The sequence below is a fragment of the Chlorocebus sabaeus genome, chromosome 16 (assembly GCF_047675955.1).
Source record: "Chlorocebus sabaeus isolate Y175 chromosome 16, mChlSab1.0.hap1, whole genome shotgun sequence".
Lineage (NCBI taxonomy): Eukaryota > Metazoa > Chordata > Mammalia > Primates > Cercopithecidae > Chlorocebus > Chlorocebus sabaeus.
Genome location: NC_132919.1, coordinates 48,769,936 through 48,788,355, shown reverse-complemented (window position 1 = coordinate 48,788,355; position 18,420 = coordinate 48,769,936). Strand labels below are relative to the sequence as shown.

Sequence of the window (18,420 nt, the reverse complement as noted above, 5' to 3'; positions counted from 1 at the left end):
CTACTGTACACTACTGCAAACTACTACAAACTACTATACACCACTACAAACTACTGTACACTGCTGGAGCTACTGCACATTACTGGAGACTACTGCAGACTACACTACTATACACCCCTATACATCACTGCAGACTACTGGAGACTACTGTACACCACTGCAAAGTACAGTTCACCACTGTGCACCATGGGAGACTACTGCACACCACTGGAGACTGCTGTGCACGACTGGAGACTGCCATAGACTTGGTGAACACTGTACACTTAGGCCACACTACATTTATTAAAAGATACCTTTCTTCAGTAACACTTAGCTTAAAACACAAACACATTGTACAGCTGTACAAAAGTATTTTTTATACTCTTATTCTGTGAGCTTTTTTTTGTACCTTTTAAACTTTTTTGTTAACTAAGACACGAACACACACATTAGCCTAGGCCTGCACAGGACCAGGATCTTCAGTATCACTGTTGTCCGCCTCCATACATTGTCCCATTGGAGATGCAGTAACAGGAAGTACAGTAAAGACATGAACCGGTAACATAGTCCTGTATTAGCATCGTCAGTTGTGTGTGCTAGACCTTGCTGTGACTGGCCGCACAGTAGGTTCGTTTACACGAGCATGACCACAAACACATGAGAAATGCATTCCGCTGCGTTATGATGGGTGCAGCATCATTAGGTGATGGGAAATTTTCAGCTCCACTATATATAATCCTAGGGGGCCATTGTCATCTACGCAGTCAGTTGACCAAAACGTCATTATGCAGCCCATGACTATTTTAAATTGGCTTGCATGTCCCATCTACCCTTAGTGGATAGTCCCAATTTGAGTGCCAATTCCTGGAAGAGCTCAAGCTACAGAGGGCCCTGTGCCTGGCACTGGAGTCTTGCAATAAGTGTGGTCTGGCCATGCTTGGCTGTCATGGATGGAACATTTTTATGGATCATCTCACACTGAATCTTTACAGCTCCTTGGGCCTCATTTTACAAATGAGACCTAGGAGATTAAGTAGCCCTCCAAGGGTACGTATGTGGGAGGGAGATGGTGAAGTCTCAGATGTGTAATATATATGTAAAATATTATATCCATGACACCCTACAGAGGTTAGAACCATATTGCGTTTGTTGGAGGATCTCCCCGTTGGAGAATATCTAAGGATATGTTATCTTTAGAAACTTTTTCTTTTAGAGACAGAATCATGCTGTGTTGCCCAGGCTAGTCCCAAACTCCTGGCCTCAAGCCGTCCTCTCACTTTGGCCTCCCAAAGTGTTGGGATCACAGGTGTGAACCACTATGCCTGGCCAGAAACTACTATTTTTTTTTTTTTCTTGAGGCATCTCACCCTGTTGCCTGGGCTAGAGTGCAGTGGCACGCTCTCGTCTCACTGCAGCCTCCACCTCCCGGGTTCAAACGATTCTCCTGCCTCAGCCTCCCAAGTAGCTGGGATTACAGGCGAGCACCACCATGCCTGACTAATTTTTGTATTTTTAGTAGAGATGGGGTTTCACCGTGTTGGCCAGGCTGGCCTGGAACTCCTGACCTCAAGTGATCCACCCACCTCAGCCTCCCAAAGTGCTGGGATTACAGGCATGAACCACCATGACTGGCCCAGAAACTACTTTTTTATTTTTTTTCTTTTTTTGAGACAGAGTCTCGCTCTCTGCCTGGGCTGGAGTGCAGTGGCGCGATCTCAGCTCACTGCAAACTCCACCTCCTGGGTTCACGCCATTCTCCTGCCTTAGCCTCCTGAGTAGCTGAGACTACAGGCACCCGCCACCACGCCTGGCTAATTTTTTTGTATTTTTAGTAAAGATGGGGTTTCACTGTGTTAGCCAGGATGGTCTCAATCTCCTGACCTCGTGATCTGCCAGCCAGCCTTGACCTCCCAAAGTGCTGGGATTACAGGCATGAGCCACCGCGCCTTGCCCAGAAACTACTTTTAACTCGTTTTTAGTAGCTAAAACATGGAAGCTTCACTCCGAAAAAGGCATTCTTGTTCAGTTAAAAGAGCCAAAATAATTATCTTTTATACGAAAAATATTTATAGTTTTTTAAACAAATTGCGTGTATTATCACCAAATAGAAAGAAGGAAAATGTGCTGTAACTGCTACACCTTAACAGTGTTGCTGTACTCTGTTCTCCCCTGCAACTCTTGCAGCCGGTGCATGTGTGTGCTCTTTGTAGTTGTAGCAGTGTTATAGGAGCAGTTGAAAATCTAGTTTTACCAATTAACAGACAAAGTTACACAAATGTTTTTCCATGTAGAAGTATGCTCACATGCTGAAAGTATGTCAAGTTTAGTATATTGCACAACATATGGGATTATTCATTTTTTTCATTTATAACAATCTGTTTTTCTACCTCTGGCATAAAGTGGCTACACTGAATATTATTCCTGCCCTGTATTACCTGTGATGTATAAGTCTCAGACATGAACCAAGCCTTCTTTTGCAGTGAGAGCAAAAATCATAAGTATGATTACTTAAGAATTACAAGTAATCATAGCCTTTCACTCTCCAAGCTTGTTAGACCAAGCTATTCTTTGAGACTGTAGAATTAACAGTTCCACACCAGTTCCCTTCATAGAGGTGACAGCATGCAGGAGTGGCATTACCCCCGGTGGCAGCCCCTTGCCCTCCTCTCTGGGGACTGTGCCATCTGGGCAGTCAGGGTCAGCAAGGGCACAGCAGCAGTCTCAGCTCCTGCCAGGCTGTGCTGCCCACTGGCTTGAATGCCTGCACAGCTTTCCATAGCTATTGGGTCTCCCAGACAGAAGCCTTCCACTTGTGACTACCTCATGAAATTTCTGCTATTTTTAAAGTTGGTGTTTTTAGGTTTTATGCAATTTTGCTGTTGACCTATGCTGAATTTGTAGAATTTTCACTTATGTCAGAGTTTGGGTTTTAAGTTGTTGATCATTACCACTTAAGGGTATTGATCTCTCCTATCTTATAAAATATGATTTCCGGATTACATATTTTGTATGTGTGTTGTTTTAAAGGAGCGAATGCTACAGTACAGTCATTTTTGTCCTATGCTTGTTGATTTTAATTAGTTTTCTGTGAGCCTGAGGAAAACATAGTATTTTAGGAAATGCAGTATAGCTTCCTAAACTTGATTGTCTGGACCTGGTTCAGATTCATTCTGGAGATAAAACAGCAGTATTAGTCCAGAGGAATATCCCTGTGCCTATCTTTTTATCAGGAATTGTAGGCTGCCTGAGAAGGGCTCCAGAGGCCACACCTGACACAGGATGTAAAGTTGTCTACACTGGCTCACACACATCCTCCTCCTCCAACATTGCCTCAATTACTGTCTCTGGTGCAAGTCGGAATTGCAGGACCTTGTGTTCTGCTGTGCATGCGAAGCTATTAAGTCGCCATAAAATCAGTCTGCTGTTGTACCAGTTAGTGCGATGTGGCAGAAAGGGCCAAAGTGCAAACATAACATTTTTGTGTGTTCTAAGGGAACGAAAGCAGGCCCTAAAAATACTCAGAGCAACATGATTACCTCATGTATGCAGACATAAATATTCTGGGACACTTAAAAACCAACTTGCAGCCACACAAGAGAACATTGAATATTAATTAATAAAACCATTTAGTGAGCAACGGAGCCTCGTAGTTGGCTCTGAATCTCACAATGAAATTGAACAAGAACTTCCAGGGATTTCATCTCTGAACTCCAATTTCACCGAAATGTAGATAATTTTAGAGTTAAATGTGAAGGCCATTATACAATTGATCCAAGCTAAACCAGCAGCAGTGGGGTAGTGACATCTTACTGTGTCTTCCAACAGTGGCTAGAAGTAAAATATTACATATGCCAATCAGAAAACTGGCAGGGAGTCTATTGCTAATACTAATCTTAGTCTAGAATTTGTTGTGTGTTCATTTTGCTACCTATTTGCAGCTCTTCAGAGATGTCTCTCAGCCATAGCAGGTATTCCAGCTGTGCTGGTGGTGACCACTGTGGGCTCCCACAAGTCAGCAAAGGTTCTAGCCAGAGGCATACTTTACTTTGCATGTGGGTACTTAATCTGGTGATACTTGCTTTAAAACTTAGTTTTCTGAAACAATTATCATCTTATAAAATATAAAAGCAGAGATTGTGTGCATTAGTCATGAAAGAGGCCTATCTCCAATTCACTAAACTAAAACTTGGAAAAAATTAGATTTAGGAAGCTTCTGCCTACAAAGGCGAGACGGGCATTGTTTCTCTTAAGTCTCGTCAGCAGCAGAAGCCAGAGAGCAGTGGCCTTCCTTCCAGACTCCTGTCCTAGGAAGTTTATCATTCTTTAGTATAAAAACTACACCAAAAGACAGTCACCTGCAGATGGAGTGAATCGCAAGATCCTGTTACAGCTCAGCTGTTTTAACATAACTTCAGAAATAGATCCCATTGACCTCTCCAGCCAGAAGTAATTCTATTTTAAGCACTATGCAGTAGTTACTGAAAGAGGAATGGTCTGAGTGATATATGCTTTTTGTGGATGTGGGATTTTTCTTGGGTTTTGTTTGGCTGGGTTGTTTTTGCTTTCCTGTGTTTGAGGGGTTTGCTAAGTGGGGCTGGACTTGAGCAAGGGCTGGGGAGTTGGGAGCCTGCTACAGAAGTAGGAAGAGATACTTCTCAGTGCAAGTCCATGGCATGAGACACGTGAACCCCACATGCAAAGGCCTTAGCTTTAGGTACCTTCAATTCGAAATAGGTAAATGATGAAGGCAGTTGAAAATACAGTGTGAGGCCAGACACAGTGGCTCACACCTGTAATCTCAGCACTTTGGGAGGCTGAGCCAGGTGAGTTGCTTGAACCCAGGAGTTTGAGAACATCCTGGGCAACCTAGTGAGACCCATGTCTCTACAAAAAAAATACAAACATTAGATGGGCATAGTAGCATGCGCCTCTAGTCCCAGCTAATTAGGAGACTGAGGCAGGAGGATCACCTGAGCCCAGGGAGGTTAAGGCTGCAGTGAGCTGTGGTTGCACCACCACCCTGCAGCCTGGACAACAGGAGAACCAGTCTCAAAAAAAGAAGAAGAAGAAGAAGAAAATATAGTGTGCCCCCCGCCCCCAATGCCGGTAGGAAAGAGTTAGCACATTAAAATCTGTATTAATGTAGTGAAATCAAAAGTAAGTAAGATGGTTTTCCTTTTCTAATACTTACTCCACATGATGACTCAATAAGGCAGGCTGAAGAAGCTCTTCTAAGGGAAGTTGCTGTGCAGCTTGAGGCCCATGGTCAGCTTCTAGAAAGGACCCCGAATCATTAACCCTCAAATAGAGTCCCCTGAATTTGGAACGGAAGTGTAAAATGCCCACCACAAAGACTTTCAGAAAAGTAGGATACTTTGCCCTCTGACTATACTCTTGTATAATGAACAAACTCTTCTATATAAAGTTTCACTGTATAAAGACCCATCTTGATTTCAGATAAGAAAGTTTTATTGATCTTGCAACTATCAATTCTGCTCTGTTCCTCCATAAGCAAGTACCCAACCAATCATAGTAAATTTACATTAAGCTTAAAGGCCATTGGTATGAGTAAAAAAATTTCATCTCGTTAATATTTAGGTCAGTACCTTAAAAAGCCAAGCACATAGCAAGCACTCAATAAATGCCTGATCGATTGCATTTTTAATCTTTTATCTTTTTTTTTTTTTTTTTTTTTTTTTTTTTGAGACAGAGTCTTAACTCTCTCCCTCTGTCACCCAGGCTGAAATGCAGTGGCGTGATCTCAGCTCACTGCAACCCCCGCCTCCCAGGGTCAAGCAGTTCTCGTCCCTCAGCCTCCTGAGTAGCGGGTACTACAGGTGTGTGCCACCATGTTGGCCAGGCTGGTCTTGAACTCCTGGCCTCAAGTGATCCACCCACCTCGGCCTCCCAAAGTGCTAGGATTACAGGCGTGAGCCACCGTGTCTGGCCTAGTCCTTTATCATATGCTCTAATTAATTACAATTGGCCACTTTTCAACTAAACCTTTCCTCCCAAAAAGGACTGCCCATCACACTTACAAAGCCATGTAAATGGCATCCATGGAACAAACTAGAATTGATTTCTTATTTCATAGAGGAAAGAATTCCATCCACTGACTTAATTATCTGTAGTGCTTAAGATGTGATGTGCTGGGCCGGGCGCGGTGGCTCAAGCCTGTAATCCCAGCACTTTGGGAGGCGGAGACGGGCGGATCACGAGGTCAGGAGATCGAGACCAGCCTGGCTAACACGGTGAAACCCCGTCTCTACTAAAAAAATACAAAAAACTAGCCGGGCAAGGTGGCGGGCGCCTGTAGTCCCAGCTACTGGGGAGGCTGAGGCAGGAGAATGGCGTAGACCCAGGAGGCGGAGCTTGCAGTGAGCTGAGATCCGGCCACTGCACTCCAGCCTGGGCGACAGAGCGAGACTCCGTCTCAAAAAAAAAAGAAAAAAAGATGTGATGTGCTTAACAGTGTTTAGTGAGAGAAAGATTCTCTGTTCCCTGGTCCTGTTTCTTGGCCTTTTCTCCATCTGCTGCTCATTTTTATAGCCAGCTTCCAGGTGCATGCCATATTTTCTCCATTCTGGTGGAAAGATGAATGTATATTTTAAAATTGAATGAAAACTACAAAGCCTGGCTGTGTTTTATTATCCCCATCTCTGTTTGTCAATTTGAAGAAATTAAAGGGAGGTAACGATTCTATTATCCCCATCTCTGTTTGTCAGTTTGAAGAAATTAAAGGGAGGTAACGATTCTAAGACCCCGTAGTACAGAAACATTCTGCAAAAAGCAGTAGTATTTGAAGGATCATTTTTAAAAGTTTAATATCAGTATTTTAAATGGAAGAAATTTGTTCTACCTCATCAATTCTAACTTTAAAAGAATTCCTATAAATTATTAACAAAAAGATGCCAAATTCATTCTGATGATAAACACTTAAGAGTAGAGATTGTTTTAATTCTGTGTACTTAAAATCATTTTCTGTGTGCTGAAACTACTTGTTTTGCGTCAGAATTTTCTATTGCATTTCAGTTTTTAGCATTTCTTCTAGAACCTTTAGAGTGTCAGATGGTACATCCTAGTGTTTCTGTTAGGATGCAGATAAGTTGTAGTCTTGCCAGATTGAACTGAAAATGAAAATACTCGGCCAGGTGTGGTGGCAGGCGTCTGTAATCTCAGCTACTCCGAAGCAGGAGGATCGCTTGAATCTAGGAGTTCGAGGCTGCAGTGCGCTATGATCACACTTAAGAATAGCCACTGCATTTCAGCCTAGGCAACATAACAAGACCCCATCCCTATTAAATAAATATAAAAATTGAAATATTCGGTTTTTTCATTTTTTGGGTAAGCAAGTGTTCTTCCATTTCTTTCTAAGATTTTGAAATGTGATGCTTGCAAGTTGTTTGCCTTCTCCATGAAAATACTCACTAGACATTTCTGCTGCCTTTAAGAGGAATTTAAAATTCTTTACAAAAATCAATTAACTATGCTTACCACAATCTTAGTATTTATCCTTAGTTTTGACTTAAACAATTTGTAATACGTATTGCCTCCTCAAAGAGATGGAGGTCTAGAGATAAACAAATTCTAGGTGAGTTTATTATTTACCTACAGTAAATTAGTATTTTTATAGCTAATTGGACTTTAGCAACACATAAGTTATTTTAGCTTCCCAAAACCTTGATAATTTTATTAGCTATGTTAATGTCTCTGATTTAATTTTGTCCTTTCAATTTGTAAAACTCCTTCTCCCAATATATATTATTGTCTTTCGTGTAATTAAAGTTAATATTGTAGTTAGCAATTGCCAGCGATAATTGGTTAGGGCTAACTCCCCTGTTATTAGTAACTATTTGCATAATATATTGCTCAGCATAGAGCTTGTAATTTAAAATGATTTCTAGGTTGTGTATCCTTTTGTTATTAATCCATCTTACTGCATTTTCTTAGAATAAAGAGTATCAAGGGAACTGACTCCATACTATTTTTAGTCAGAAAATTAATACATTTCATAATTAATATTGTAATATCCACGTTGAGGCCAAACAATGTAAAATTGATGGTTAACTATTTGCATTTTATACTGTAAGCTTTTCTCTTGAACTGTCTCATGCTTTCTACAGTTATGACTTAAAGTATTTACATTTCTGTCTCTGAGCATAATGTATCTGTATGAAAATTACAACTGCTACAAGCTGTCAACCTGACTATCAGCAGTGTCAGGTGAGCTTATGGCAGAAGCAAAAGATTAGAATTTGAAGCAAAAGATTAGAATTTGAGTTGATTTGGAAAAATAAAATTGACCTATGCAATATAAAATGTTTTTTGTACTGAAGGGTGAAGGGCATGGGGAAATCCTCCTTGTTATCTGGTGTCATAACCTCTTCTGTGCCTGTAGATAATACAGTTGGCCCTTGAACAGTTTGGGATTAGGGTTATCAAAAGTGTAAATCAGGGCTTCCCAAAAACTTAACTACTTGACCAGAAGCCTTATTGATAACAGTCAGTTAACACGTACTTTTTTATGCCTTCAGAGTTTTATACAATAAGATAAGCTAGAGAATGGAAGACATTATTAAGAAAATTGTGAAGGCTGGGTGCAGTGGCTCACGCCTGTAATCCCAGCACTTTGGGAGGCCAAGACAGGCGGATCACTTGACGTCAGGAGTTCAAGACCAGCCTGGCCAATATGGTGAAACCCTGTCTCTACTAAAAATTCAAAAATTAGCCGGGCATGTTGTTGCATGCCTGTAGTCCCAGCTACTCGGGAGACTGAGGCATGAGAATCTCTTGAACCCGGGAGGCGGTAGTTGCAGTGAGCCAAGATTGTGCCACTGCACTCCAGCCTGGGCAACAGAGCAAGACTGTCTCCAAAAAAAAATAAATACATACATATATATATATATATATATGTATTTTTTTTTAATTATAAGGAAGAGAAAGTATATTTACTATTCATTACGTAGAAGTAGATCATCATAAAGGTCTTCATCCTCTTCATCACCATGTTGAGGAAGAGGCTGAGGAGGAAGGGGGGGCCTTGGTCTTGCTATCTCTGGGGTAGTGGAGGTGGAAGAAAATTTGTGTATAAGTGGATCCCTAAAGTTCACACCCATGTTGTCAGGTGTCACCTGTGATGCCACAGGCTTCTATATGCGTCTCTAACCTGTTTCCACAAGAGGCCAATTCCTGAGGGCTGTTGCAACAGGACTTGGCAGAGGAATGAAAGGGTTCCTGAAAAACCCTCCCGGAGTACCTATAGGAACTACTTTGATCCGTAATTCAACTCTCGTCTGCCTGCTAAGACAGAAACCTCAGATCTCCCTCAGCTTGTGGGTGGTACCATGGGAACCATCTGCATTTTCCAGTTATGACTTCACCTTTCTGTGTTTAATCTGCCGTCTTCTCATTTCTTTGCCCAGATAAGGTGATCTGTGTCTATGATGGTCCAAAGATAAACAAGAATAATATTTCAGTATATATTTGCAACTCACAAATTTTTCTTAGAATGATTTCTTTTATGTCATTACATATAATACAATAAGTAAACAAGCTATTTAACCATAGTTTTAAACTAGTCTTCTAAACCCTACTGTGTTGCAAATGCTGACAATTGAATAGGCTTTAATGTTTAATGGACTTTTAAAGTTGTAAATGGGTAGAGGTCAGGAGTTAGAAAACGGCACTTTTTTATTTTTTCATTTTTTGAGACAGATTCTCGCTCTGTCGCCCAGGCAGTGGCACAATCTTGGCTCACTCCAACCTCTGCCTCCCAGGTTGTCAAAGTATAACTTAGGACTTCACAAAACTTAACTACTTGGTTCCTGGGTTCAAGAGATTCTCCTGCCTCAGCCTCCCCAGTAGCTGGCATTACAAGTGTGTGCCACCACACCCAGCTAAATTTTTGTATTTTTAGTAGTGACTGGGTTTCACCATGTTGGCCAGGCTGGTCTTAAACTCCTGACCTCAAGTAATCCACCCACCTCCCAAAGTGCTGGAATTACAGGCATGAGCCACGGCATCTGACCAGTTTTAAGAAGCTAAACAAGCCATGTGCAGTGACACGCCCCAGTAGTCCCAGCTACTCAGGAGGATTGAGTGAGCCCAGGAGTTGAGGCCAGCCTGGGCAACACAGTGAGTCACCGTCTCTAAACAAAAATAAATAAATAAAAATTTTAAAATACAAAGCTAAACAAATCGGATTACATGTAATACATTTGCCTCCTTTAAGTTTTCTACTAAGGGCTATTCTAAGGATAGATTATCTTGAAATTATTTTGAAATTGAAAACTGAATTATATTTTTACTTTTCTCTGATGCACTTTCATTATTTTCTCTACCCCTTGGAACCTTTTTCAGTTTCATCAGGCTGGGGAGAAATGCCTCATGTTCACTCAAAGACTGAAAACTCTTGGGGAGAACCATCCTCCCCTTCTCCCCTGGTGGATAATGGCACAGCAGCGTGGGGGAAGCCACCCAGCAGTGGTAGCGGGTGGGGAGATCACCCTGCCGAGCCGCCAGTGGCGTTTGGAAGAGCTGGCGCACCTGGTGCTGCCTCAGCCCTGTGCAAACCAGGTAAGCCTAGCATCGTGCTTGCCCTGATCTGGCAATTTAGAAATGACTCAAAGTATTGAATTTTAAAAATTAGAGTTTTAGGATACTTTCCTCATTATATTTACGCTTTTACTACAAACCAAGAATCTTGGCCAAGCACAGTGCCTCACACCTATAGTCCCAGCACTTTGGGAGGCCAAGGCAGGAGGATCTCTTGAGCCCAGGAGTTCGAGACCAGCCTGGGCAGCATAGTGAGACCTTGTCACTACAAAAAAAATGGAAAAATTAGCCGGGCATGGTGGCACACGCCTGTAATCCCAGCTACTCGGGAGGCTATGGTGGGAGGATTGCTTGAGCCCGGGAGGTTAAGACTGTAATGAGTCATGATTGTACCACTGCATCCAGCCTGGGCAATAGAGCAAGACCCCATCTCTTAAGGAAAAAAAAAAAGCCAAGATTATAAAATATTTGCCATGCCTGATACGTGAACACAAAGGCGGTTTTAAGAGATGTCCATGCCCTCCTTTTATAATAATACAAATAAATGCAAGAATCAAAGCAACCAGCATATTATGTTTGATTCTCCTGGTAATGCCCACACTACTTCAGCAGTATTCTTGTACCTGCCACATTAAGTAATTTAAACCTGCTATTTCACTGAGCAAGATAGATAAAGCATGTCATCTTCTTGAGATAAGTTTTTGAAAATATGTTTTACCTCACAGCAGCCTAACGTATCTTGCCATCTTGCCCTGCTTTCATCTTGTCAACAGAATTCCACTTTGGGTGGAATTCGCCATGTTTGTTTTCAAGTTATTTATCCCTAAACAACTTGAAAAAATAAATAAATTGTACATTTTCCTCCCATTTTCTGAAAGTGTAGCAAATTTGCAGGTAATAAATATCCTTATAAATGTCCAGATTATGCATACCACGTGGAATTCTTATAATATATGGGTGTTTTGCAATGTGATATTTGTAATATTAACATGAATATAAGATTACTGATTTAAATCTGATATTAAAATTAATTCTGGCTGGGCATGGTGGCTCATGCCTATAATCTCAGCACTTTGGGAGGCCGAGGTGGGTGGATCACCTGAGGTCAGGAGTTCGAAACCAGCCTGGCCAACAAGGTGAAACCCCGTCTCTACTAAAAATACAAAACTTAGCTGGACATGGTGACGGGCACCTCTAATCCCAGCTACTCAGGAGGCTGAGGCAGGAGAATCACTTGAACCCGGGAGGCGGAGGTTGCAGTGAGGTAAGATCAGGCCACTGCACTCTAGCCTGGAAGATAGAGACTCCATCTCAAAAAAAAAAAAAAAAACCTAATTGTTCACATAACTGCAGAAACTTCATCTTTTTTGTTTTTGTTTTTGTTTTTGTTTGAGATGGAGTCTGGCTCTGTTGCCCAGGCTGGAGTGCAGTGGCATGATCTCAGCTCACTGCAAGCTCCACCTCCTGGGTTCACGCCATTCTCCTGCCTCAGCCTCCCGAGTAGCTAGGACTACAGGCGCCTGCCACCACGCCCAGCTAATTTTTTGTGTTTTTAGTAGAAACGGGGTTTCACCATGATAGCCAGGGTTGTCTCAATCTCCTGACCTTGTGATTCGCCCGCCTCAGCCTCCCAAAGTGCTGGGAGCACCCGGCCAGAAGCTTCATCTTTTCTTTGGACATTATTAGATGTCCTAGATATTAAAATGCAACTTTATTGCTTTTATATTTTGTTTTTTTGCTAATGCTCCATAGTGTGTTCCATATAGCCACCACTCTGCTCAAAGTATTTATTCCATTTATATTACTTTTTGTTACAAACCTAAAGGATAGGGGAATTTCTGAGTACTTAGATTCATGTGCCATTTTGAGGCAGTGTATTCTATCTTGAGAATTTTTCCTTGGAGGCACAGTTATGTGCCTATTCTATATGTTTATCAGCATTATATCTTCATTAAAGACCCAACTAATTGCGCTATTACCTTGTCTTTGCCCTTCTTCATATTCTTCCAAGAAGTGAAAATTTGGGGTAATTTTGATACTGAAAATCACTTTGTATTTTAAGAAAGGAGGGAAAAACAATATCTGAAGTGGAAACTCAGTAGTCACTTTGTAGCTCCATCTGCCTAAGACCTCCATCCTGCTAGTCTGTAAGCGTCTCCTGTGGGCTTGTTAGAAATGCAGCCTGTGGAGCCCGACCTCAGGCCTGCCACACTGCACGTGATCCAGCTGACTGTCATGAGTGGGCAGTTTGAGAAGCTCTGCTCTGTGTCACTTAATCCTCACAGGTTTGGATCAAGCAGTGATTAAGAATCAGACAGAGGTGGTCATTTCAGCAGCACACGTACTAAAACGGGAACAATACAGAGAAGACTAGTGTGGCTCCTATGCACGGATGAGATACAGATTTATGAAGCATCCCATTACAGATTTTCCTGCCACTTGTGATGGCTCATGCCTGTAATCCCAACACTTGGGATGCTGAGGCAGGAGGACCGCTTGAGCCCAAGAGTTTGAGACCAGCCTGGGCAACATAGTGAGACACCATCTCTATTAAAAAGAAAAATTTTGCTGGATGTGGTGGCACATGCCTATAGTCCTAGCTACTCAAGAGGCTGAGGCAGGAGGATCACTAGAGCCCAGGAGTTTGAGGTTGCAGTGAGCTATGATTGCACTACTGTACTGTAGTCTGGGCAACAGAGCAAGACCCTGTTTCAAAAAAAGAAAAAGTGTACAAATTTTAAAAACCACACAGGACAATGAAATGTTTCAGAAATCTACATTTCTGTAGCCTTTTCATACCATGTATTGCCACCTTCCCTGGTGGCCCCAGGATTTGTTCTTAGCATGTTTGTGTTTCAGAATGATCTATAGTTGGTTAAGAAAGTTTAGAACAGCACAGAGTACAAATAGCTGGTGTTTGAAGGAAAAATTATATACATATACATGTCTATTTACATATGTAGCAGAAGAAATTCAATTCTGAGATCTGGGAGAAATGAAGGCATAAAAAAGGTAGATTGCAGTGCATCATTTGTCCCACCTCCCCTAAATTATTTGTTATAGTGGAAGCATCGTCCGCGTTAGGAACGTGAATTTGATAAGTTCGTGTTTGCTCTATTTCTAGCTTCAAAATCTATGCAAGAAGGCTGGGGCAGTGGTGGGGATGAAATGAACCTCAGTACCAGCCAGTGGGAGGATGAAGAAGGGGACGTGTGGAATAATGCTGCTTCCCAAGAAAGCACCTCCTCCTGCAGCTCCTGGGGGAATGCCCCCAAAAAAGGACTTCAAAAGGTAATGCGTACAACGTTCTTAAAGATGGTATACCCTGAAAACCAAAGGTACTTCAGACACATTCAGTATCCAGTTAATCAGATGAAAAGATAGACCTGAGGTTCTCAAAGTAGTCTTAGGACCCTTGGAGGTCCCAGAGACCTCAGGGGAGTAAGCAAGGTCACAACTATTATCATGCCAGTACTACAAGACTGTCTTTTTCATTTGAAATCTCTCTCCAGTATAGAGTAGAGGTGTCCAGAGATCTTTATTATAGCAGAGAATGTGCAGAAACAGACATGAAAATCCAGCCGTTTATCTTAAGCCAGACATAGAGATTTGCCAAAAGGCAAAACAATGCCACCCTTCTCGTGAAAAATTAATTACTTTTTATTTTAAAATGTTAGGTTAATGTGTAATGACTTTGTTGTTATTTTTAAACAAAATATTTTTAAATTTTCTCAGTTTTAATTTCTAATACAGTAAATAGCAAAAGACACAAATCATATAAACAAAAGTTCTTTGGGATCTTCAGTCTCTAAGAGAGTTTTATAGGGTCCTGAGACCAAAAAGTTTGAGACAGATGGTTAAGAAGTCTTAAAACAGATGGGCAGGCCGGGCACCGTGGCTCACGCCTGTAATCCCAGCACTTTGGGAGGCCAAAGTGGGTGGATCACTTGAGGTCAGGAGTTCGAGTCCAGCCTGGCCAACATGGTGAAACCCCATATCTACTAAAAATACAAAAATTAGCTAGGCGTGGTGGTGGGCGCCTGTAATCCCAGCTACTCAGGAGGCTGAGGCAAGAGAATTGCTTAAACCTGGGAGGCAGAGGTTACAGTTGCAGTGAGCCAAGAACGCTTCACTGTACTCCAACTTGGGCGACACAGCGAGACTCCTCAAAAAAAAAAAAAAAAAAGGCACAAATGGGCAGTCATCTAGAAAAAATTGAGATACACATCTCATATATATGTGAGATACATGAGACATGTATCTCTTTTTTTTCTAGATGACTGCCCATTTCAGTCCACATTCAGCATGACTGAATTTCAAGTAGGTCACAAATTTAAATATTAAAAATATAAAAATGTGAAAGAACATTAAAAACGATTTTGGAGTCAGAGAGGCCTATCTAACTATGACCAAAATCTAAAAGGCATAAAGGAAAATCTTTTGCATCAATAGATAAATATAAAAACTGTACATGACAGAAAATACCATAATCAAAGTCAAAAGAAAAATAGCAAACTGGAAAAATATGTTTATAACTCATATCATAGAGAGGGCTGATCTCCGTGATACGTAAAGTCCTAGAAACTGATTAAAAAAAAAAAAAAAATCAGCCAGAAAAAAAAAAAAAAATCACAGAATGTGAAGAGTAGCTGGTCCACAGAGAAGGAGCACCAGTGGTCCTAGACACAGACTCACAGGAAGGCAGTGCAGTTCCAGACAGCACTCAGAGATGCCTGCCATTTTTCATCTCTCAGACCTGCAGAAAGCCAACATTTTGATTTTTTTTTTTTTTTTTTTTTTTGAGGCGGAGTCTCGCTCTGTCGCCCAGGCTGGAGTGCAGTGGCCGGATCTCAGCTCACTGCAAGCTCCGCCTCCCGGGTTCACGCCATTCTCCTGCCTCAAGACTCCCGAGTAGCTAGGACTACAGGCGCCCGCCACCACGCCCGGCTAGATTTTTGTATTTTTTAGTAGAGACGGGGTTTCACCGGGTTAGCCAGGATGGTCTTGATCTCCTGACCTCGTGATCCACCCGTCTCGGCCTCCCAAAGTGCTGGGATTACAGGCTTGAGCCACCGCGCCCGGCCTTGATTTTTTTATTTAAAGAAATTTTTTTAGGGACAGTCTTGCTGTGTCACCTAGGCTGGAGTACAACCTTGAACTCCTGGGCTCGAACTGTCCTCCTGCCTCAGCCTTCTGAGTAGTTGGGTCTACATGTGCATGCCACTCTGCCCAACTAATTTTATTCTTTATTTTTTTCTGTAGAAACAAGAGTCTCGCTTTGTGGCATTTATACAGTTTTGTATTGCAGCATTTTTGTAGTAAAAAGATAAAAATGGTTTAAATGTACATTGGTGGAGTAACAAGTTAATTGTCATTTCTACATTATGCAAAACTATTTAAAAGGAAATTCTATATATGTATTGATATGAAAAGATCACTAAAGTACATTGTTAAATGAAAAGCAAGGTGCAGAAAAGCATGTACAGTGCACACCCTATTTTGTGGGGTAGGAGGAAGAAAACTGCTTGTGTGTATTTGTGTGTGTGCATGCATGCACACATAGTGTATTAGCTTCTACAGAATGTTCTGAATTCTCTGGAAGGGCAAATAAGAAACTGCTATGAGTAGTCTCCTCTTGGAGAGAACAGGAACTAAGCAGATGGGGCGGCATGAGATGAAAACTTTCTTTATACCTTGTGTATGCTTTTGAATCGTGTGAATGTATTCATGTTCAAAAAAATGTAGTTTAAAAAAGCATTCAGTTAATAATCAGCAGAAACCAGAAACTAAAATCAGAGCTTTCCACTCATGAGTAGTAGAAGTGATTACAGACATCAGAAAGAATCTTTTTTACAGTTGGGCTGGCAAATAATCCAGTTAATAATGGGACCAAAAATACCAAATTGGTAAATTAAAATATTGCCTGATCTGGCTCTGGCCGCATAGTAATGATTAAAATAGCCCCCAAATAAGCTAGTTCCTTGAGGAAAGAAAGCCTGTTTGTAGAGCTCCATGTGCTCCATGGTATAACTGTGGCAATCTCAATTGTGAAAAACACTATGAAGAATATTTTTAGAAGGGGATTTTTTTCATATTATGATAATGCATCATTAGAACCTTTGCATTTATAGGCTCAGAGGGAATGTTTTGTTTTGTTTTGTTTTGTTTTGTTTTTGAGATGGAGTTTCACTCTGTCGCCCAGGCTGGATCGCAGTGGCGCGATTTTGGCTCACTGCAAGCTCTACCTCCCAGGTTCACGCCATTCTCCTGCCTCAGCCTCCCAAATAGCTGGGACTACAGGTGCCTGCCACCACGCCCGGCTAATATTTTGTGTTTTTAGTAAAGATGGGGTTTCACCGTGTTAGCCAGGATGGTCTTCATCTCCTGACCTCATGATCCACCCATCTCGGCCTCCCAAAGTGCTGGGATTACAGGTGTGAGCCACCGCGCCCAGCCAGAGGGAAGTTATTGAGAAGCCTCCTGGCTCCTCTGTGGTGCTATGCCCTCCCCCCGACACTGCTCTTTCTGTAGCTGACCTTGTTCCTCATCCTCTCCTTCACTGACATTTTCCTCCTTATTCGTTTTCTTTACCCTGTGAGCTATAAGTAACAAATAGTTAATAAAACTAACAGGTTTTTTCTCTCTTTCTTCTTGCTGCCTGTTTATTCATTGGAATAAACCCCCCTCATTTTATCATTTTTCAGAATAAAGCTCAGAAAAGGGCAAAAACTGTGTAAATGATTTTTAGTAAACTTCACACAGGGCTATGTTCAAGGGAGCACTTAGAATTATTGGATAGTAAAAATAGTATATATTTGTGATGAACTAAATTATCTGGGAAAGAGAAATAATTATCTTGCTTTTTTTAAGTTCATAAATTGCACACATATACCAACCTGCAAATGTACCTTGATGCTTTCCATGGTAGTAGCCATGAAATACTGTTAGAGAGTTTCTGGAATACAGCATTATTCAACGTTAATACAAAAAGATCCTGTGACTTTTAAATGACCCTGAATTTAAGCTGTCTCCTATTTCTGGAAGAAATGCATTAAAATATAGCTCATGGACTTTCCCCTTTCCCACACTTTGTTCCAGGGCATGAAGACATCTGGCAAGCAGGATGAGGCCTGGATCATGAGCCGGCTGATCAAACAACTCACAGACATGGGCTTCCCGGTAACTGCTGCCATATTTTACTGCTACCTACCATGCTTCCCGAAATGAAATGCCCTGGTTGTTTCCTCTCCATGTTTGCTCTGTGTGTCAGAAGGCACCAGGATTATTTGAGGAATGAGATATTGACATCATCTAACTCTTGAATCTCCCTTTTACCTGGGTAGTTTGGGTTAGGGATCATTGCTTTGAACTACAGCAAAGACCCACATAATTTCTGTCAAAAAGGGTGTGAGAGCCTTTTCCTAGAAAAGGAAATGCTGTTTTTTTGTTTTGTTTGTTTGTTTGTTTGTTTGGAGACAGGGTCTTGCTCTGGCACCTGGGCTGGAGTGCAGTGGTGTGATCAAGCAATCCTCCTGTCTCAGCCTCCCGAGTAGCTGGGACTACAGGCATGAGCCACCATGCTCGGCTAATTTTTGTATTTTTGGTGGAGATGAGGTTTCACCATGTTGGCCAGGCTGGTCTTGAACTCCTGGGCTCAAGCAATCTGCATGCCTCGGCCTCCCAAAGTGCTGGGATTACTGGCATGAGTCACTACACCCAGCCAGAAAATGCTGTGTGATTTTTAATTTTCATTGGTTTTATACAGTTTTATGTTTACTTTTAATTCATAATTAAAAGTGAATTTCATTAGTGTATAGAGTATATTGACAAAGATCACAAAAGAAAACTTGGTATAAAGTACTAAAGTTTCATATCCAGAAAAAGTAT

At 41.5% G+C, this 18,420-nt stretch overlaps 1 protein-coding gene and 1 non-coding gene across 14 annotated transcripts in view; both read left to right on the top strand.

The window, feature by feature from the left end:
* Positions 1 to 18,420, top strand: part of TNRC6C (trinucleotide repeat containing adaptor 6C) — a 151,827-nt gene that overhangs the window by 95,342 nt on the left and 38,065 nt on the right. For 12 of the 13 annotated variants that reach the window (XM_073004974.1, XM_073004969.1, XM_073004972.1 and 9 more), the window contains 3 exons: positions 10,339 to 10,554; positions 13,658 to 13,824; positions 17,632 to 17,712. In XM_073004974.1, the coding sequence (XP_072861075.1) occupies positions 10,339 to 10,554; positions 13,658 to 13,824; positions 17,632 to 17,712 (464 nt within the window). The remainder of the gene's footprint in view (positions 1 to 10,338; positions 10,555 to 13,657; positions 13,825 to 17,631; positions 17,713 to 18,420) is intronic. The other variant, XM_073004975.1, reaches the window with a different exon arrangement.
* Positions 12,854 to 12,965, top strand: LOC119622278 (U6 spliceosomal RNA). The gene has a single exon (XR_005238938.1). It is a non-coding gene; the product is annotated as a U6 spliceosomal RNA (small nuclear RNA).